General features: G+C 30.5%; 1 protein-coding gene across 1 annotated transcript in view; it reads right to left on the bottom strand.

The window, feature by feature from the left end:
- LOC106468644 (calcium/calmodulin-dependent protein kinase type II alpha chain-like) overlaps positions 1–20,471 on the bottom strand; it is a 110,104-nt gene that overhangs the window by 27,050 nt on the left and 62,583 nt on the right. Inside the window, exons 4-9 of the mRNA XM_022397730.1 lie at positions 14,516–14,588; positions 11,948–12,050; positions 9,809–9,892; positions 4,940–5,034; positions 3,703–3,825; positions 705–788 (exon numbers count right to left, since the gene is read on the bottom strand). Coding sequence (XP_022253438.1) covers positions 705–788; positions 3,703–3,825; positions 4,940–5,034; positions 9,809–9,892; positions 11,948–12,050; positions 14,516–14,588 — 562 coding nt within the window. The remainder of the gene's footprint in view (positions 1–704; positions 789–3,702; positions 3,826–4,939; positions 5,035–9,808; positions 9,893–11,947; positions 12,051–14,515; positions 14,589–20,471) is intronic.

Raw genomic sequence — 20,471 nt, 5'->3', positions numbered from 1 at the left:
TTCTTCATATTGTTAGCCAACACTGGGCAGCTGGTAAATGATTGAATAGAGTTGTTTAAACATTTGTTTAACAACAACAATAGACCATTTCAAGGTTTTACTTGTTGTTAAACAAATGTTTAAACAACTCTATTCAATCATTCATGTGTATGTCAACCAGCTTGCATGGCATTTGATGCAAAGACACCTTCTTGCAGATACCAAGCAATAATATAAATAGTTTTAGATTTTTCTGTGTTTTTTACAATTTTTCTGGTGTCAAAATTGGCCATGTTGGGATTGTATGGCAAAGATATGTTGCATTCAACAGTGAATGTTGGCCTCTTTAATTTAAAATATTACCTAATACATGTCTTTGTATGGTGCTATGTGATATAATTCACTATAAGTTTTTTTTTAATTAAGTCCTTGCGAAATATTAATTCAAAGTAAATAGCTAGAAATATATGTAAAAAGTTTATTAGCAAAATATTTTTTCTTGAGGTGTAAGTTAAGGTGTACCATAAAAGCTGAAATCTATTATTTTTCTAGAATCTAGCAATTAATAATTTCTCTCTTTTTTTTTTACACTAGAAATATTTAAGCTTACACTAAAAAATAAATAATCAGTTAGAAATATAGCATTCAAATAATTCAAAAAAACTCCCATAATACACTTAAACTTGTTCCAGATTTAATAAAAAAAAATAATAATCTAACACTACCTTGAGTTTACGCCGAGCATTGAACTTCTTCAAACAGTCCACAGTCTCTTGTCGATGAAGTGTTGAAGCTACCCTCTCTCTCTGCTAAACCGCAGCAGAGTGAAATAAATGTGAGAAAATGTCTTATTTAAAAGTTTCTGTACTGCTGCCATATAATTAAATTATCTAAGGGTAAAACCATTATCAATAAAATACAAACATAGTAAACTCTAGATTTCTTAATCTTAATTATTAATAACTTCTTGTCAAGTAATCTGAACCTCAACAAAAACATATAATGTTAAATTTCTCTGTGTTTCTACTATGTGCACCTTCAGCATCTAAACTAATGACCAACAGATTGGTCAGCCAACTTAAAAAAAATTCAGTTAATGTTATGGCTATAATATACTTCCAAACAATTCTTCATGTATTATAAATTTTTGTAAGTACAGTTTAGCCATATATCATGAAATTTTCTTTAAGGATAAAATAATTTAACTTCTAGGTAAAATAATGAAATGAAATGTTTAAAAGCTACTCAACCTCATTGCTGTTTAATGAATACTGTAACATACAAAAGAGAATTGAGTAAGACCAAGTTTATAATTTATTCTCTTTGTAATAAAAATGTATACAATTTGAATAAGTTTCATAAGATTTGATGAAAGTGTTCAGATATTACAAAAACTATACAAATTTATCTAACGGTAAAAAATACTTTTCCTTGAGTCAAAATGCATTATGTGCTTCCTTAATTAAATTAACATTTCTTTCAAAATTTGATTTTATTATTCAGACTCAATACAAGGTGGTAAAAAAGTAGAACAGATCTCACTGCCACAAAAGTGTTCAAATATTAAAAAATTGTTGTTCTGATTACACAAATGTATTAAAGAAACAAAGCCAATGTTTAATAGTACATGATAAATATTTAAAAATGAGACTGTCCCCAGTCTCAAAATACAATAAAAAAATGTTTTACTTAATAATTTTAGTGTATAAAGATAAAATAAAATCCTGTGAAACTGGGAACAGCCTCATACACTTTACACATTTCAATGCCTTACTGCATCATCATGAGCAGTGCAATATTTTGCACAAGTTTAGACCTATTTATACACATTCAAAATTCTTGGTCAAATTCACACATGTTATATATACACAACTGTTCATTTTAAGTATCATACGATAGTATTATTTAGTTTATATTGTGTGAGCATTAAAGTAAGTTATTTTTAGAAGCGATAGTTATGGCAAGTTTGCTTATGTAACTGTTTATGAATTATTTGTTGCATTGTTCAATTAGTGTGAATTGACGTTATGTTACTCGAACCTTCTGAATTTTTCTCATTGCCTTTTATTGTAACAACAGAGTAGAGGAGAATAATTTGTCTTGTCAAAGTGTGTTCTAAAGTAGTTGAACCCACTTGTGTAGACTGATGAAAAAGAGGCAATTATTTAAAGCTCAGGATGCAAGTGTGATAACCAATAGTGTAATGAAGGTTTGTAAATACATTTGACTTGTTTTGAACATACCATTTTAAAACAAGTGGATTATGTGCTGTTCATTTATTGTTGAAATTTATCGGCAACAAGTCACAGACATCTACTGTAAAGAATCTGGCCCCATAAAAGCCTGACAACATAAAACATAACTTAAAAATTATCACACTGTCTGTTAACAACATTTCCTGTGGTCCTTCATCCTGATTTAATTAATACTTTAAAAGCATTTCTGTTAAATTACATTATCTCAATAGATTCACAGATATTATTACTATTCATATTCACAGGGTCCCCTTCATCAAAAATCATGTTACACTAATTCTAAAAGAAATCACTACTTTTTATTCTTATGTGAATAGACTTTTAAAATTATGTTATAAACAGAAAGATATTAACAATGAATTATTATTAATCAAGAAAGAGGTTTTAATCCTGATATTGTTGATGGGGAGACCATGATATTAAAAAGTGGGGATAAAAATATTACATTAAAACCATTTGCTGAAAAAAGTAAGAAAGAAAAGCTTGTATTACAATTTATACCTGGTTTATCTTGTCAAATAATACAACAATGTAGAAAAACAAAAAAATATCTTTCCAATATATAGACCAATGAACAAGATTAGCTAGTTCTTAATATAACTAAAGATAAAATTGATTTAATGGGAAAAAACTGGTATATACAAAATAACATGCAAGTGTGGAAATACTTACATAGGACAAACTAGAATGAATTTAAAATGCAAAATAAATGAACAAAAAAGAAATGTTAGAGATAATAATACAAAGATTTCACCTTTAGTTAAACATAGTAATGAAATTAAAGACATGATTCAAATGGAAAAAAAAACTGTTATTTTAGCACAACCCGCAAACACCAATGGTAATAATATCTCTGAATCTATTGAATCAAGTGTCATAAAAAAATTTTAAAGCATTAAATAAGGATGAAGAACCAGATGGAAATGTTATTAATAGATGATGTGAAATTCTTTTTAAGTTAAATTGTATGTAAATTTGATCGTGATTTTTGAATGTGTGTATATAGGTCTTACCTCATGCAAAATACTGCATCCCTATGATGACGCAGTAAGACATCAAAATATAATGTATGAGATTGTTCCCCATCTCTCTGTATTTTATTTTATTCTGATACAGGAAAATTATCAAGCAAAACAACACTTTATTGTATTTTGAGTATTTTTTTAAATATTTATTGTGTACTACTAAATATTGGATTTTTTCTTTAATACATCTATGTGAAACCTTATACAAGTGTCATCCTAATCTTAATAATTGTTCTGATTATCTTGACACAAAAAAAGAATCAAAGTCTATAAAAATGACCTATATGCTCCTTGCATTTCTGAACTAATTTGACACTGCACTACTAGTTAAGTTTGACTTCCTCACAACCTATTTTGTGGAAAACATGTGAAATCTTGTTACTGTACTTAGCCACATCATAGATGCCTTAAAGTTAAATACAAGCCATCATACAGCTACTTACACAAATCCAAGGATGTTTGAGAGCTTCAGAAGCTGTGATCCGTTTGGCAGGATTCACAGTTAACATACAGTTGATGAGATTCTTGGCTTCTGGTGTAACTGTGTCCCACTCAGGGGATGGATACTGATTTACAGTAGAAAACATCACTTTCATTTAATTTGTCATTTTTGTAAATATTTTACAATTCATTTTAAGTAAGTTTTTTTTTTGATATACTAAATGCCTTTTAAACACTTGTTTGCCCATTTCATACAAAATTAAGAATAAGTACTATGAATCACGAATTATAAGTGTGAATCCCTCACTGTAATTTGTTGTGTAGGTAAATTAGAAGAATGTTATTTTATTTCATATATTTAACCAATTGGCATCTTATGTGACACATGGGCTACATGGTCAGATTCAATAAATAGTGAGTGCATTGTATAAAGTTACCCAACATGGAGATAAAATAGCAATATTCAAACCCTTCAAAGTCACTATTCAAGACTTATAATAGTGCATATAGGTGACAAATGGTGTTTCCTCAAAAATAATAGGTGGAATGCATTATGATCCTGTCCATCCTTGAGTCTAACACTGGTCAGATCAGACCTTAGGGTTCACACATAACCGTAGCTAGGAGTACCTATGACCTATACAGTTACTTTTAACTCAATAGCAGGATTTTTTATTACATATTCACAGCTGAGAGTGTAGATCATTTTCAGTGTCTCAAACCTTGAACCCTCTGATCTGCAGCAGGTTCAATAATTTTGTGAATGTTTACAGTACTGGTTCATCTTTATCATAATATTGTAATTTAATTTGTTTGTTTAATGTATTGTCGTATGAAAGTTTCACTGTTTTATGAATACTAAAATAATAATAAAACAAACAAATAAACAATGTTTAGGAACAACAAGGGATCTATTGGTCCTTCTAGGCTGTCCCATTCTCTAAACTAAACTAAAACAATAAAGAAAACCTCTAAGTCAGCCCTTATCAAATAGCTTAACTTTGATTTCTTAAGCTTATTTTCTAGTATCATTTAAAATTTAAAAAAACAACAGTTTCCAAAGATAAATATTTATTGCTCTCTAAACCCTATGTGCAGATATAGAAAGTATGGGGTTGTAAAAATAATAATTTGAAGTTAATACAAAACTATCAGACAACAAAAAACATTTTACCATAGTTTTATTTTAGATTTTCTTTAGCAATTATAGGATTTTGGTTAATACTGGAATATACTTACATCATAAGCGCCAGCTTTAATCTGTGCATATAACCTATGTTGGTCTTCATCCCAGAAAGGAGGGTAACCCACTAATAATATATAGAGTATTACTCCTAGAAAGCATAAAAACAAGCAATATGTTTCAAACTGTTATGATTCTCATAAATTATTAATAGTCAGATGCAAAATAATTGAATTAAATTACACAATTGAAGAGTTTTTTGATGGATCAGCAGTAAGTTTAAGGACTTAGAATGCTAAAATCTGGGATTTGATTTCCCACAGTGGATAGAGTGTAAATAGCCCATTGTGTAGCTTTGTGCTAAAAACACGTGAAGAACCTCTAATAATTAGCCACTGAAAACCTTTGTATGGTAAAAAAAAAGTAACTTTTTGAAATAACTTAAGTTAAGCACATTCACAGTTATATTAGTTTCACCATAGTATTCATTTACACCCAAATAATTCATCACCACATCATAAATATTCATGCTTAGATAATATATGTTGCTCCTACATACATTCACAGACATATGAAAAATCATTCATAAATATAAGAAAAGAGTGTGAAAACACAAACCCTATGCTATATCTCTAGACATTTTAACACAGAAATGGGCATCTTTACAATTTGTCCAGACACAAATTTGATCTAATGCACCCTAGAATAAAAGTTACTTACAGTATGCACCTTTTATCACCCATTATCTAACTGTTAAGAGTATAACAGAATAAATATTGCACATCATCTATTAAAAAGAAATACCAGTATAATAACCTCCATAATTGTCTACCAACCATATTATGACATTTTTGATAAACCTAAATTCATAGAATTAGAATTATTCAAAGTGTCCCAATCAACAACAACAGCCTTAAAATACCTGCAGACAGAAAAAAATGGTATATTCTCATGTGCTCACAATTTCAAAATATGGACAATATATTCATTATTTACATGCAAACAGAAAATTAAGCACACTTACAACACTTAGCTTAAGATCAACAAATAATCATGTGCATGGGGAACAGTTAATATAAGTCCTCATAAATGATATATTAAAATCATACAAAATACACTGACACAACACGGCTCCATTAATAATGTAACAAAAAGATACAACAAACATTTACAGGGACTTTTCAAGCACTTTCAGAAATGTTTGTTTGTTTTTGAATTTCACGCAAAACTACATGAGGGCTATCTGCACTAGCCGTCCCTAATTTAGCAGTGTAAGACTAGAGGGAAGGCAGCTAGTCATCACCACCAACTTTTGGGCTATTCTTTTACCAATGAATAGTGAGATTGACCATCACATTATAATGCTCCCACGGCTAAAAGGGGCGAACATGTTTGGTGTGATGGGGATTCGATCCCGCAATCCACAGATTGCGAGTCAAGCGCCCTAGCCACCTGGCCATGCCAGGCCTTATTCAGAAATGACACACAGATGTAACACATGCATATAAGAGCAAAATGTAAAAAAACACATCTACACGTTTGAAATACAGTTTTAACATATATTTAGAAACACAATCAATAATCTAATAATATGAAACAAAAACAATAAATATTGAGTGAATAACTGAATGTAGCCACACATCTATCCCCCACACAAACAAAACACATTAAGAAATATAATATCACAATTAGTGCTTACATAAAACAGCATATTGACACAATTCCATGCACGTATACAAACACATTTTGATTTGAAACATTACACCATAGTTGACAACCTGTAATTTGAATATTATGCATTGTTGTAACTGAAATAGATTCTAATTTCACCCCTCCATAACTAGTAAGGGATACATTAAATAAAAAGATGATAAAACAGTTTTTTACAAACAAATAGTTTATTTCATATACAAATCAATATAATGAAGAACAAATTATTAGCTGGTTCTTATACAAAATTAAAATGTGACCCTCTGAAATATATTGTGCAACAGATTAAAGTTGAAATGAAGATGAAGAAGTGTGTTTAATAAAGGAAAACAAAATATTTCACCTTCCAACATTGTCTCCCCTCCCCCAAAATTTTATCATCTGTATAAATTATGTAAAGAAAGTTTACCCTTCAGGCCTATTGTTGCATATAATGATAGTCCTACATATTCATTGGTTAAGTACTTAATTAATACATTGACATTTTTAACAATCTTTAGACAAACATACTGTAAAAACTCCAATTTTAAATATAAAGAATCTGTAATGAAAATAAAAGATATTAATGTAAAAGGTAAATTTATGGTGTCCCATTCAATAGTTTATTCACAAAGGTTCCAGTAGATGAGGCTTTAAATATTTTGTTGAAACAAACTGTAAAAGTTTACACCTGGGAATGAAAAGAGACGAAATTATACAAATGGCAAAATTATGTGTTAGTAATTGTACCTTCAAATTCAATGACAATTTTTTTCAACAAAATCAAGAACTTAGTATGGATAACCCTCTTTCTTCCCTTATTTGCGATATTTTTATGGAAGATATTGACAACAAGTTGTTTGTAATGTTAGACAATAAATCACATATTTATGTATGCTACATTAATGGCAATTTCACTTTAACACTGATGGACAAAAATTGGCTTAAGAAATTTCATGATCAGTCAAAACTGATTAATTCTGATGCATAGTTTAATTTTTAAAGTGGAAAGAAATAATCAGATACTTTTTTTTTCTTATATGTTGATTATAGTAAGAAATGTGTTGCAAACCAAACAGTGTGTTTATTTCCAACCGGAAAGTCAAACCAAGCTATTTCTTAGAAGATTGGTGTTTATAAAATAATAATTAATGCATGTTGAATACTTGCTTAGATGAAAAAGGTATACAAGATGAAAATAATTATTTGAAAAATATTACTTTATCTAGAGAATTTGTAGCTAATTTGGTCAACAAAGTGTTTTCAAAGATTAAAAATGATGCAAATGGTAACCAACAAAAGGATAAAAATGAGAAACATAAAACTATATTGTTACCTACAATTGCTTAGTCCTCTCAAAATAGGTTTATTGTCGAAAAATAATAAAATTAGATAAATTTAAAGGCTTAATAAAAATATTTTACAAAAATTGAATATGAGGCATTTTCCAAAGACAAGGAATATAAATTCCATTTAATGTTCATGTAAACATATCTATATTGAGAAAACTAAGCAGTCTCTTACAGTTTGATTAAAAGAAACACAAAAGTCATTGAGAAATCAGCAACTGCCATGCAACTTTTGGAAATTAGTCATAAAATCGATTTTGGAGAAACTGAACTTGTTGCTAAACTGAAATGTTATCATCAATGTAATATTAGAGAACCAACTGAAATATATAAAAATAGAAATAGGATTATAAATAATGAAACTGACATACAACATAACATATCATGGAAATAAATTTGTTTTGTAATATGATACTGTAAAGTTATCGCAGTGGTTGTGATTGAGTTAGTTTGCCTTTGATAATACCATACTTGGTGTTTTTAAACTAGTTGGGGATTTTATGTTGTTAGTGTATGTTAATTTCAACAATGTATGTATATAACTTACACTGTTATTAAATAAACTATCTTTGCTTAAAAAAAAATTTGTCGTTATTATATTAACCCTCAGCACAGAGTGCTCTTAAAATTCCATATAGGGTGTATTTCTTATTTAGGCATATTTAGACAATTTTTCTAAATTTTTATGGAGTTATGACATTCTTATAAACTGGATGTACTAATCCTTTTACAGGTGCCATAAATCTCACACTTGTATGTACATGCATCTCTGTAGACTTTCAGGATGTTCACCTTTTCAAACAGGTAATACCTAAACCTGTACAAACTTTTTAGAGATGGTTAGAATTATATGTGTAATAGTAGTTGAAACATGTAATGATTTGTGGAATACCACCCTAAGGCTTTTATTGGACTATACAAAATAGAGTGTCCACACATATGTCTTGGTTTCAGTGGTTTTGATTGTTTCCTGTCTCATTCCTGTGCAAGACACTGAAGAGCCTTTTCAACCAGCAGCCAGTTGAAGTCACATTAGAAAGTGAGAAGCTAGTGAATTTGGTAATGAACACAAATATTATTGTGAATAAACATTTTATTTATTAACTCACAGTGGTTGTTTTTCACCTTTGTCATCTGCATTCAATTTATTCTCTGTACAAGATCTACATAATCCGTGTTTTGTGCATACTTTAGCTTTCTATCAGACATTAGTAACATGAATACCACACATCTGCAATACGTTACTGAATAATGTTGATCTCAAATAAGGATCATACTAAAAAAACTACAGATATGTTGAAGTCACCTGTAAGGGTAGTTAAGAAAGTACAGATATGTTAAAGTCATGCAAGGATTACACTTAAGAAACTACAGATATGGTGAAATTATGTAAGAGGAATACTTAAAAAAACTACAGATATGTTTATGTCATAATCATATTTAATAAACTACAAATGTCTTAAGATAAGGAAGTAGACAGTTTTTGGTTGTTTATTTTTAGCACAAATCCTTACAATGGGCTCTCTGTGCTTTGTACACAGTGAGAATCAAACCCCAGGATTTTAATATTTTTAAGTCTATAAACTAAACACTAAACTACCAGAGAACCAAGTAAGATGAGTACTTAAGAACTTACAGAAATTTTGTGAAGTTTGAACATCAGTAGCTAAACTACATATATACTTATCTAAAGAAAGAAGGGTAGGTAAAAAACAGACATATTAATGTAACGTAAGAAAAATATTTAGAAATGACAGATGTGTTGGTGTCAAGTAAGAACAGTCTTACAACACCATATGTTAATTGATGTTGCTGTGAGACAAGCCCAGTACATAATTAACTACAAATATATTGATGATGGTGATGATATATAAGGGCAGTACTTACCACATGCCCATACATCAACTGGTTTACCATATGGATCCTTCTTAAGTACTTCTGGAGATAGATATCCGGGTGTACCTGCAAAGCCTGCAAAATAGCAACAATTAAATGAAATTTTCGATCCAAACAGAAATTGAATACAAATTTTATAGCTACAATTACTTAAAGAAATGCTTTGATCATACATTGAGTGTACATACATAAACGATTTTTCAAAATATAAAATAATGCCCTCCATATTATTTTTTTAAACTAGTTTAATTCACAAAACTATTTTCCAAAACAATGGAAACTCCCTAGCCTCGGAACAGGTTTCTCAATCCATGTTCCTAAGATTTGTCTTCCACAGCAAAGAAGCCAAAATTGTTAGGAATTGGACCACACTAAGTCTTGAGTGCAATTGGAAGTTAGATGATAACATTCCAGACTTTTTTTTTATCATACAGCAGGGATAGAATTATTCATTGTAACAAATGGCTTATGTCAATAGTGTTCTGAACACTTCAGTGTTAGTTGTGTCCCAGCTAACCTTATGAGCTCTGGATTGAGTTAAATGCATAATTGACACTGGATGTGGCAAACAGAATGTGGTTGGAATAGTATTCTTCTTCTTCTTCTTATTATTATTATTATAATACACTCTTCTAATTCTTGAAAATCCCTAAAGAACTAGATAAAAATTGCAGTGTTAAATATACAATAGGCCTAACACTGATGTCTTATGACAAGTATAATTAGTTGGAGTTACTTATTCACTGAGAAGATGCCACTCACTTCTAAACAACATATCTATTGGCTTATGAAAATATAATAATCTTTAGCTTTGTGTTACATGTATAAAGACTGAGAGTCCAAACAAGTACTTTCCACAGATTTCACAAACTTCATAATATAGAACCACAAAGGATATTTAACAAATTACTGCCAAAAAGCAAACAAAAAGAACATATCTTCCTCTTCTTTCTGAAAACAAGAATAAAACATATATATATCTACATAGCCTAAAAATATGTACATTGTATATTTTAGTGTTCTTATCAAAAGCTTTGGATGTTAACTGATAAATCGATGTATCTGATTACCTACGAGTAGCGATTACATACATTAGTGTCAAGTAAACTAATCAATTAGTCAAAATTATGATTAAATCAATTTTCATGAAAATAATCAAACAATCAAAATAAGGGTTTCCAATTATTACCATTTTTGATTACAGCAACTATTTAAGTAATCAAAATATTGTTACCAAACTTGCTCACTCTTTCTATGTTATGGTCAAAAAGATTAAGGCTATCTGCCACTGTCACTAATTTTGAACTCCTGACTAGAGGAAAGGCAACTGTCTAACAGTACTCATCACCAACCTTTTTTTTCTCTTTATTTGAAACTGCTGATAGGGAAGGCAACAGGATGAGCATCTGCTGCCAAGTTTCTTTTTTTTATTATTTCGCTTAAACGTATCAAAATATGGTTTGAGGAACACCATACTAATCAATTAATCAAATGCAATTAATTAATGAAACTATTAATTCTTGCCTAGCTCTATTCTTGTCAAACCTGTCATGTATGTGAATGGAATACCACATTTAAAAGATCCTTTGTTCATATTCTCTTGTTCGCTTCTTTAAAATATGGTACAAGTATGTTTTCTCAGAACTATAAAAGTAGATTTTGCAAGTACACGTACAGTTTTTTGACATCATATAACAAATACAATTAGTAAAATTTCATGGTATAAACAAAAACATCCATCTCAAAGCAATAAAGCTTTATATTACAATGCTTTACAGATACTGTTTCCCCCTTCTAATCTTCCACAATGTTTGATGTATTTAAATGTATTAATTAAAAAAAATATTAAACAAATTTAATCTTTAGTTTTGTTGATTGCCATACCAGTCAAAGACCTTAGCAAACAGTTCAACAGAGAGAGAAAGATCATTTAGTTAAAATTCTAGTTGAAGTGCATATGTATAACTTCTCTATCACTTTGCTGCTGCACAATACCACTTACTTTTAATTAATTCACTATAAAAGAGTGACTGCTATAACAGTGATATTCTGAAACTACTGTTTACCACTTAACTATTTGTGCACAGAAAATATAACACCCATTTTACACTTTCTCGTAAAGACACTTACCATACCAAGCCTGTTGATCACCCTGCACTTCTATTGCAAGACCAAAATCTGCTAATTTCACAGCTGCTCCTTTAGTTTTGCTTGCTAGGAGGAGGTTCTCTGGCTGTTAGAGTGGAAATATAAAACAGATGCATACTTGATATTAAGAAAAAGCCTTTTAAGTTCTGTATTCAGTTATTAAAGTTATTAACTAAAGCAAATAACTAGCTCAATGACTGCATAAAATCTGGCTACAAAAATTTAGTAATATTTAAAAACTATCAAAGAAAAACATTTATAAGACAAATTTGAGAGGAGACTCATGATTATTCTTAATTGATGGTTCTTAATCCTTTAGCAAAATTCGGAGCACTTCTAACTGAAAGGCAACATACAAAAACAAAACAAGGGCACTTTGGTTCTAGATAATTTTCAAAGTAAACTAGTTCTTTATGTGTCAATACAATAAATTACTGCAACAGAAAATAGTGAGTCTAGAGTAAACATGTGAAAGTTCTTAATTTCTCAACATTTCAACTTATGGCTAACATTCATTCCAAATGGGTTTAAACAGTGTATTCATTAAGCTGATAGCTTTTTCAATGAAAATTTTTAGCTTCTTATCCTGGCTTTCTTAGAATATCTCAAGCTCAATGGTGCATTGTGTTTCAGATTTATTGTAAAAACAAAATCAAAACAAACAGAAAACCTTGTCCATATGATACACAAAACCTACATTTTGTGTTAAAAACTTTGAAATATAGAAGAGACATTAGAAAACTTTAATGCTTATATGCAAGTAATGTATATATATGTTTATTTAGAATATTGTGTTCAGAAAATACCTTTTCTCCAAAGTATTCATAACTAAAAAGTGAATAGAAATAGACAAGATTTATAGGTTCAACTGAAAAGATTCCTTAGTGGAAACATGAATCTATGGCCAGCAAAAAAACAACAAAATCAAAAACATTATACCGAAAATTAATTAATCAAATTCTTATAATTTCAATAAAATTCAAGTAGGGTGTTGGTTATTACAAAATGAGGACTATGGGATAATTAGATTATATAAACATGTTCATGAAGTTATTGAAACTGTGTTAAAAAGTGATTTAGGTATCTTCACTATATCATGTGCATATCTACACATTCTGAAGAACATTTATAGTAAAACTAGGTGAATTTAGCTAATGAAATTCCAAGAAGAAATTATTAGGAAAGCTAAATACTACAATGTCTAGATACAATTAAATTTAAGGGAATTTAGAATATTGGTATAAGCTACTGGTAAAAATATCATACATTTTTTTAACATAGTCAACATTTATATACTTGAGGTGAAGTTCTATTTAGAATTGTTTGAGAAGTAGATATTACAAAATATGTATGTTTAGAGCTGAAAATTACCATAATAATAATAATAATATCATTTTGAGTTGAATTAGTTTCCTAAATACTGTTGTAGACTAATTATAGTTATTGAGTTTGTTTGTTTTTTCAACAATATTATTCTGTATGTAATCAATGTTGATATGCGAGTTCTTACCAACATTCACATATTAGCATGGTCAACTTCTTTTGTATGTAATAATGAGGAAGTATTGTAATTGTGTACATATGTAGCACACAAGTTATGATTTAGTTGGAGAATCATGAATTTCAGGCAACAATCACATACCTTTCTATGATATATCATCATTGAATTCATGGGATAATCATACAAGAGATATTATAATGGTAAGAATTGGTATTTAAAATTCTTTAAACAAATACAATGTCTCAATAAGTTACAATAGCATTATTTTAATTTGAATAGGCTTTGGAATATTAAATGATGAATGTGCAAATCTAATGAAGTGATTGAACAATTATAAACATTTTCAATAATCCCATTTTCCAGCATTTGAACTTGATAATGTAATGTTTAGTGACCGCAAAAGAATGTGTGAAACTATATAGCAGCACCTCAAAATATTTCTTAAGATGCCTCAAATGAACAACACTTTTCTTATGTTGTACCCGTTTCTAGTTATCTCATTGATAATAATAGGTAAAGACACAACACCATATGAAGTAATTTATAATAAAGTTTAAATTCACACTAATGAAACAATACCAAACTAATAATGGATACTAGTTACCACATTTCACATGTCCTCTTCAGTCCAACATTTGTTGAAACTAGTATGCATATAAATTTGGTATTGTTCTGTTAGTGTGGACCTAATCTCATTTACAGTATATTTAGTGAGACTTATCAATCATCTACACTATAGGTAATATGTGAAGAATTTATATATTTTTAATGTAGGTTACACTGTTTAATTTAAAACTTCTACCACTTTATTTCCAAATTTCATTTAGGAACAGGATTTCTAATGAGTTTAATTCAATAAAACACTACCACTAGTTATCATATGAGTGACTGATTGGCAATGACTATAAAAACAGACCATGTAGATATAATAGAAACTTACAAAGAAAATTGTATGTTTGAATATTCTATTTTTATTTCTATTAATCACTTGACTTTTACATTACACCACATTATACCATATTCAACAGGCTTAAAGCTTCACTACCTACCTTGAGGTCTCTGTGAACCACATTATTTTGATGACAGTGATGGACACTTTCCAAAATTTGTTGAATACAATGGCTAGATATTGAAAGTTATACAATTCATAAATTAATATTTTATTTTATACTCATAAAAATAATACATTATAAATAACAAATGGTAACTTCTAAGAGTTTGTTCTCTCTTCAAGCTTTGAAGTTTTATTGCAAAAAATCTGATAATAATGGAAATAAAAGACATCAGATTTATTTAAAAAAATACAAGATACGATATTTATATAAAATCTTTTGAGCTTATATTTATTATATTTCAACAAGTCAATTTCTTCAAAAAAATCATTCTGTATATTTGAATAAGGATTTATTGAACTTTTTTCCAACCACATCATTTAGTTATATTTTTCTGGTTTAGATGGCAGCACAACGATTAACGTTGTTTTAAGTTAGCACAATTTATGAAATTTAAGGTTCAACGCACTTACAGAGAATAGCTAAAGGCCACTCATATTTACATTCGTCATCTATTGAAATAGCTTTATATATATATACGACTTAAGATGAAAGGGTATATCTACTTTATTATGATGAATAGTGAAATCAGTTTTAGTTCTCAAAAACGTTAATATCTTAAACCTCTAATATTTCACAAAAATCATATTTAAATATATATTGAAATTTCCGAACGCGCTTCATAGCAAATTGTCAGATATAAAGGATTGTTTAGCGCAGACAATATTATCAATTAATTAATTTTGTGTTTTGCAATTCATTGACATCGAGCCTATCGAACGTTTTGTTTGCAATTCATTGATGTCGAAGCTATGGAGATTTCTAAAAGACCTAAGTAATAGACGTATAAATAACGGCGACTAGACGAGCCGGAAATAGTCTCACAAAAGAAAAGATCGGTCAGGGAAAAGTTACACGTAAAGTTAATCGTCGTGGGAGTGAAAGGCCTAACAGTTGATATGTTAGAGTGAGATCAACAATTTTGATATAGATAAGGAGAATAGTTGTCTCGTCAAAGGGTGTTCTAAAGTAATTGAACCCGCCTCAGTAGACTTTGACAAAAGGCAGACGTCTACTGGGAGTACGAAAAAAAGGAGACGATTTTTTTGAAGTTCAGGATACAACTGCGGTAACTCAACGACAACGGAAGTGAACTATACACGGACACTATAACAATAAAAATAAAGAAAAATAGTTCGGCTTGTCGACTGAATTCTAAAGTAAATGAATTGGCCTAAATGGACTTGTGACACAGTTTGTTTTTCAATTTCGCGCAAAACTACACGAGGACTGTCTGCGCTAGCCATTCCTAATTTAGCAGTGTAAGACTAGAGGGAAGTCAGCTAGTCATCACCAACTCTTGGGCTACTATTTTACCAACGAATAGTGGGTTTGACCGTCACATTATAACGCCACCACGGCTGAAAGGGCGAGCATGTTTCGTAGGATGGGGAGCTCCCTAACCACCTGGCCATGCCGGGCCGGACTTTTAACAAGAAGAAGATAACTGTATAGTGTTTAAGATACACCTACGATCTCCATAATGTAATTTTTTTTGTATATACGATTAACTTCTTTTGAATATATATATATATATATATATATATATATATTAAAAACAAATGTAGTGCGTGCTGTTCGTTTATTATCGAATCTATCGCCAACTTCTCTCGGACACCAACTGCAGAAGAATCCTTAGCCCAACACACCTATATATTTAACTTATGTTACTATAGATTTCAACTAAAAAAGTAAGTTCCTGACACAAATAAACACACCACTACTGAAATGAGAACTAGTATATCTTTGCCCGATAACAGACATGTAGTACATATACTACAAGACTGGTATACTCACAGGATCATCAAATCTTCAAAAAAGTGAGTAAAATATCAACTAAAAGAAGTATAAATATATTTGTTTTATTATTGTTTCCCGATTTTTTTTTCTTAAGATAAAGGCTGTCAACAACAGTTTCTCAACTGAAGACAAAAAAGCGAAGTATATTACGAAAATCTTAATTTGTTTGAGACTGACGTTCTATTGATAGACTTGAAGCAAATATATAGTTAGTTTTTTGACAACTTCTTTACATTTCTTACGTTACTTTTCTTGAAAATTACAAACATTTAACTAGAAAATACACAATGAAGTGAAGATTCAGCAGCAAAAAAGAGCAAATAAGCAGATGCTACCAGGAACAACAAAAACGTTATACTAAAATGTTTTCGAAGTTATGAGCAAAAATTTCATTACAGAGATGTTGAAAAACATCGTTTTTAGAATATTGACATTCGTGAAAATAATAAAATTAATCACTATTGTATAGATTTTGTTTGTTTGTTTTGAATTTCGTGCAAAGCTACACGAGGGCTATCTGTGCTAGCCGTCCCTAATTTAGCAGTGTGAGACTAGAGGGAAGGCAGCTAGTCATCACCACCCACCGCCAACTCTTGGGCTACTCTTTTACCAACGAATAGTGGGATTGACCGTCACATTATAACGCCCCCACGGCTGAAAGGGCGAGCATGTTTGGTGTGACGGGGATTCGAACCCGCAACCCACAGATTGCAAGTCGAGCGCCCTAACCACCTGGCCACCATTGTATAGAATAGTGGCAACGTGTATAAAAAAGTTAAGTTGTTGCTTAGAATTTTTGCTGCTCAAGATTATACTAGATAAAAATTATCTTTATTAAACATATTCAGTATTTTCAAATATATATAGAAATAAATGTTTTATGCCTGTTTTGGCGTTCTTTTTATTTCAGGTATACATCTACACACTTTTGTACTCAAGTGGGCTTTAAGAAGTCCTAAAATTAAAAGAAATAAATGCAATTTTTTTCCTGTACAAATAAAGTACCTTTGATTTTCTCTTCACATGCGGCTCGACGTGAAAGGTGTTTTATGTACTTAATTCAAACGCCACCTAGTCTAATTTATCTTCTAAATGCTTTGAAATTCCTTTACTTGTATGTTTTTGTTTTTATCTTCTTTTTGTTTGTGTGTATGTGTGTATAAAACTACTATTCACTCTAAAAATGTTACCGTCTGCAACTTCTGCATAAATTCAAACATTCTACCTCGTAGAACGCTAAACCATTTAAATTTATTATACTTGTGACTTTAGGATGAATGATTACTTAAACTTTATATGAAGCAACATAGCTACCTAGATTATAGTATATCTTACTGATTACATATATCACGTGAATTAGAAAAAATATATATCTACTTTAAATATATGTTTGTGCGTGTGTGTGTAAAATACACAGTATTTTTTATGAACAAAAGCCAAAAGATGAAGTCAGTCAGAGATTATAGTATATCTTACTGATTATATATATCACGTGAATTAGAAAAAATATATATATCTACTTTAAATATATGTATGTGTGTGTGTGTGTAAAATACACAATATTTTTTATGAACAAAAGCCAAAAGATGAAGTCAGTCAGAGATTATAGTATATCTTACTGATTACATATATCACGTGAATTAGAAAAAATATATATCTACTTTAAATATATGTATGTGTGTGTGTAAAATACACAGTATTTTTTATGAACAAAAGCCAAAAGATGAAGTCAGTCACTGCTAGTTTATCTTTCAGGGTAGCGTCTCCTCAGTATTGATATCTGATATATTGTTCCAACTGACGTTTCTGAAATCTTCAAAATGACAGCTAGTGATTTCACACTAAAAAAACAACAGTAAAGTTCTTCGATTATTCTGAAGTGTACAAACTAATCGTTTTGAAACTTTCACGACCTTATAAAATTTTAATTTTTATGAATAGAGAATGTATGAAGCATAGTTAGCTTATCCGAGGAATACTTGTAGCTACGGTTATAGTGGAATATTTATATTCTACGCTTGGATTTGGATTATATAGATGGAAAATATTTAAAACATATAATAAATTTGTTGGTTTCGTTAACTTTATAAACTGGTATTGTAAGGTTACATTATTGTCACACACCAACTTTGAACGATGCGAATTTATGCTCCCATGTCTTACTTTTTTTTTTATTATTTTTCTTCCCTTGCTTGCAGCTTTATTCCTGCGATTTGCATTGGGTATCATTTATGTAATTATCTTCCTATAAGTTTATATATGGAATGGGTATAGTCTATTATGGTGATTGTGTCGGGCTGCGGTACGAGGTCGGTGGTTCGTGATGCGGCAACCCTGAACACGTTCCATTCTTTCAACTGTAGATGCGTTACAGTCAATCTCTCTATTTGGTCCAAGGGTCTAACAAAGCCATTGTAGTATTAGGTATTGATGGCTTGTTACCAACCCTCAATAGGATATATTAACATCAATTACGTGAAATGAAATTCCTAATTGGTACCAGGACCCCAGGAAGGTATGGTTAAAGTTAGGATAAAGTGTAAAGTCACAAGTCTAAGTCCACAACAGCGTTTCTACGAATGATAGAGAATGAAAGCGATGTTCAAGATGTCCCCTTCTTCAATATACCTCTGAAGCCACCTGAATGAACACCCATGAACGCATGTGCATTTGTTTTCCTTCAGCTGGTGTTGGAAGCTGACGCTTACTTACAGTAAGGGTCTGTGGAAAGAGGTAAGATTCAAGGTCGATTTCGTAATCTTTCGCAGAAATATTTTGTATACAATGAAGTGAAGTCGATTGAAAAATAGTGTGTAATTAATTAGATTTATGATGGACATATACACAAATCTTATACTGACATAATGTAAATATTTTGTATAATTAAATATTTCAAATACGCCTATTCGTTATTCAATATTTCGCCACAACTTTAAAGTACTATACTGGAAACATAAATAGTGTTTCATTGAATACTTTGTCTGAATTCTTACTTTTCACACCTCTGATTTCGAGCCACAAGGGTCAATCAAAGATGAATGTGGAGGGAAAAAATATTTGCAATCAACTGGTTTTTATAATTTTTAAGTCTATTGGTTTTCCAATATTTCGGCGTTTAAATCGTAATCACCAACACTTCCAACAATATCGAGGGGTAAAATAAGATGATCAGGGGATGAACATCTGCAATATAACGTGACTTTTAGGTCCATCAAATATCTCTACCACGCTAGTCGGCTAACAAGTTGTTGTCGCTCAAACACATAAGTTCATTATTTGTTCCTGTATAAATCTGCAAAAGAAGTGTTTGTTTAACCTCTGTATTTAAACAAGTCTGAGGTAATTTGAAAACTTGAAACTAGTTGAATATTAAGAAAGAAAATCTTCAACCAATTTTAGATTTTCGCAAAACATAACAACAACAGAAGTTGAAACGTGCAAAGCGACTAATCTTGTCTGAAGCCTGGACACCAAAAATAGAACTCAATCAACGCACTTTCACAAGTAACGTAATCAGAAAAAAACGAAATATTTTTAGAAATAATTCAAACGTTTTCTCGGAATATAATGGTTGTTGCAATACTTTCAGTTTGACGTAAATCGCAAAAATAATCCTTTTACTTAACAAACGAAAAGTAATCTAAGGTTAGGCTTACATTTATTATATTAAAAGACGTTATTGATTTAAAAAAAACACGTCAGTAAGGGAATAAAAAGAAAGAAAAAATACGTGCCCAGTTTCATCAAGTGTCAACACATTTGTCTGAATCGGTATTTAAATCGCAGTGGATGACCTGGGAGGGTTTTCGGGGTACTCCCGTTTCCTCCTACAGCAAAATTCTGAGAATTGGACCACGGTCCTCCTTCTAGCCCTGAAAAGGGACCGACAGACGGCCTCCTCTCCCTCCCAAACTTTTTAGCCCTAGTGCTTTATCCCACCCGACGTATCCTCGAAGGCGCCGCTGCCTAATTTTCTAAGCTTAATGTATGCTCCAGACTCGGTCAAACCAAATCCAGGACAAACTATAATACTCATGAATATATACATCCCTCACCAACAGCGGGGTTGAAGAGAAGCGGGAAAAAGCTTCTG

This window comes from Limulus polyphemus, unplaced genomic scaffold (genome assembly GCF_000517525.1).
Source record: "Limulus polyphemus unplaced genomic scaffold, Limulus_polyphemus-2.1.2 Scaffold90, whole genome shotgun sequence".
Lineage (NCBI taxonomy): Eukaryota > Metazoa > Arthropoda > Merostomata > Xiphosura > Limulidae > Limulus > Limulus polyphemus.
Note: the sequence above shows the minus strand (reverse complement) of the source record. Positions and strands in the feature narration are given on the sequence as shown.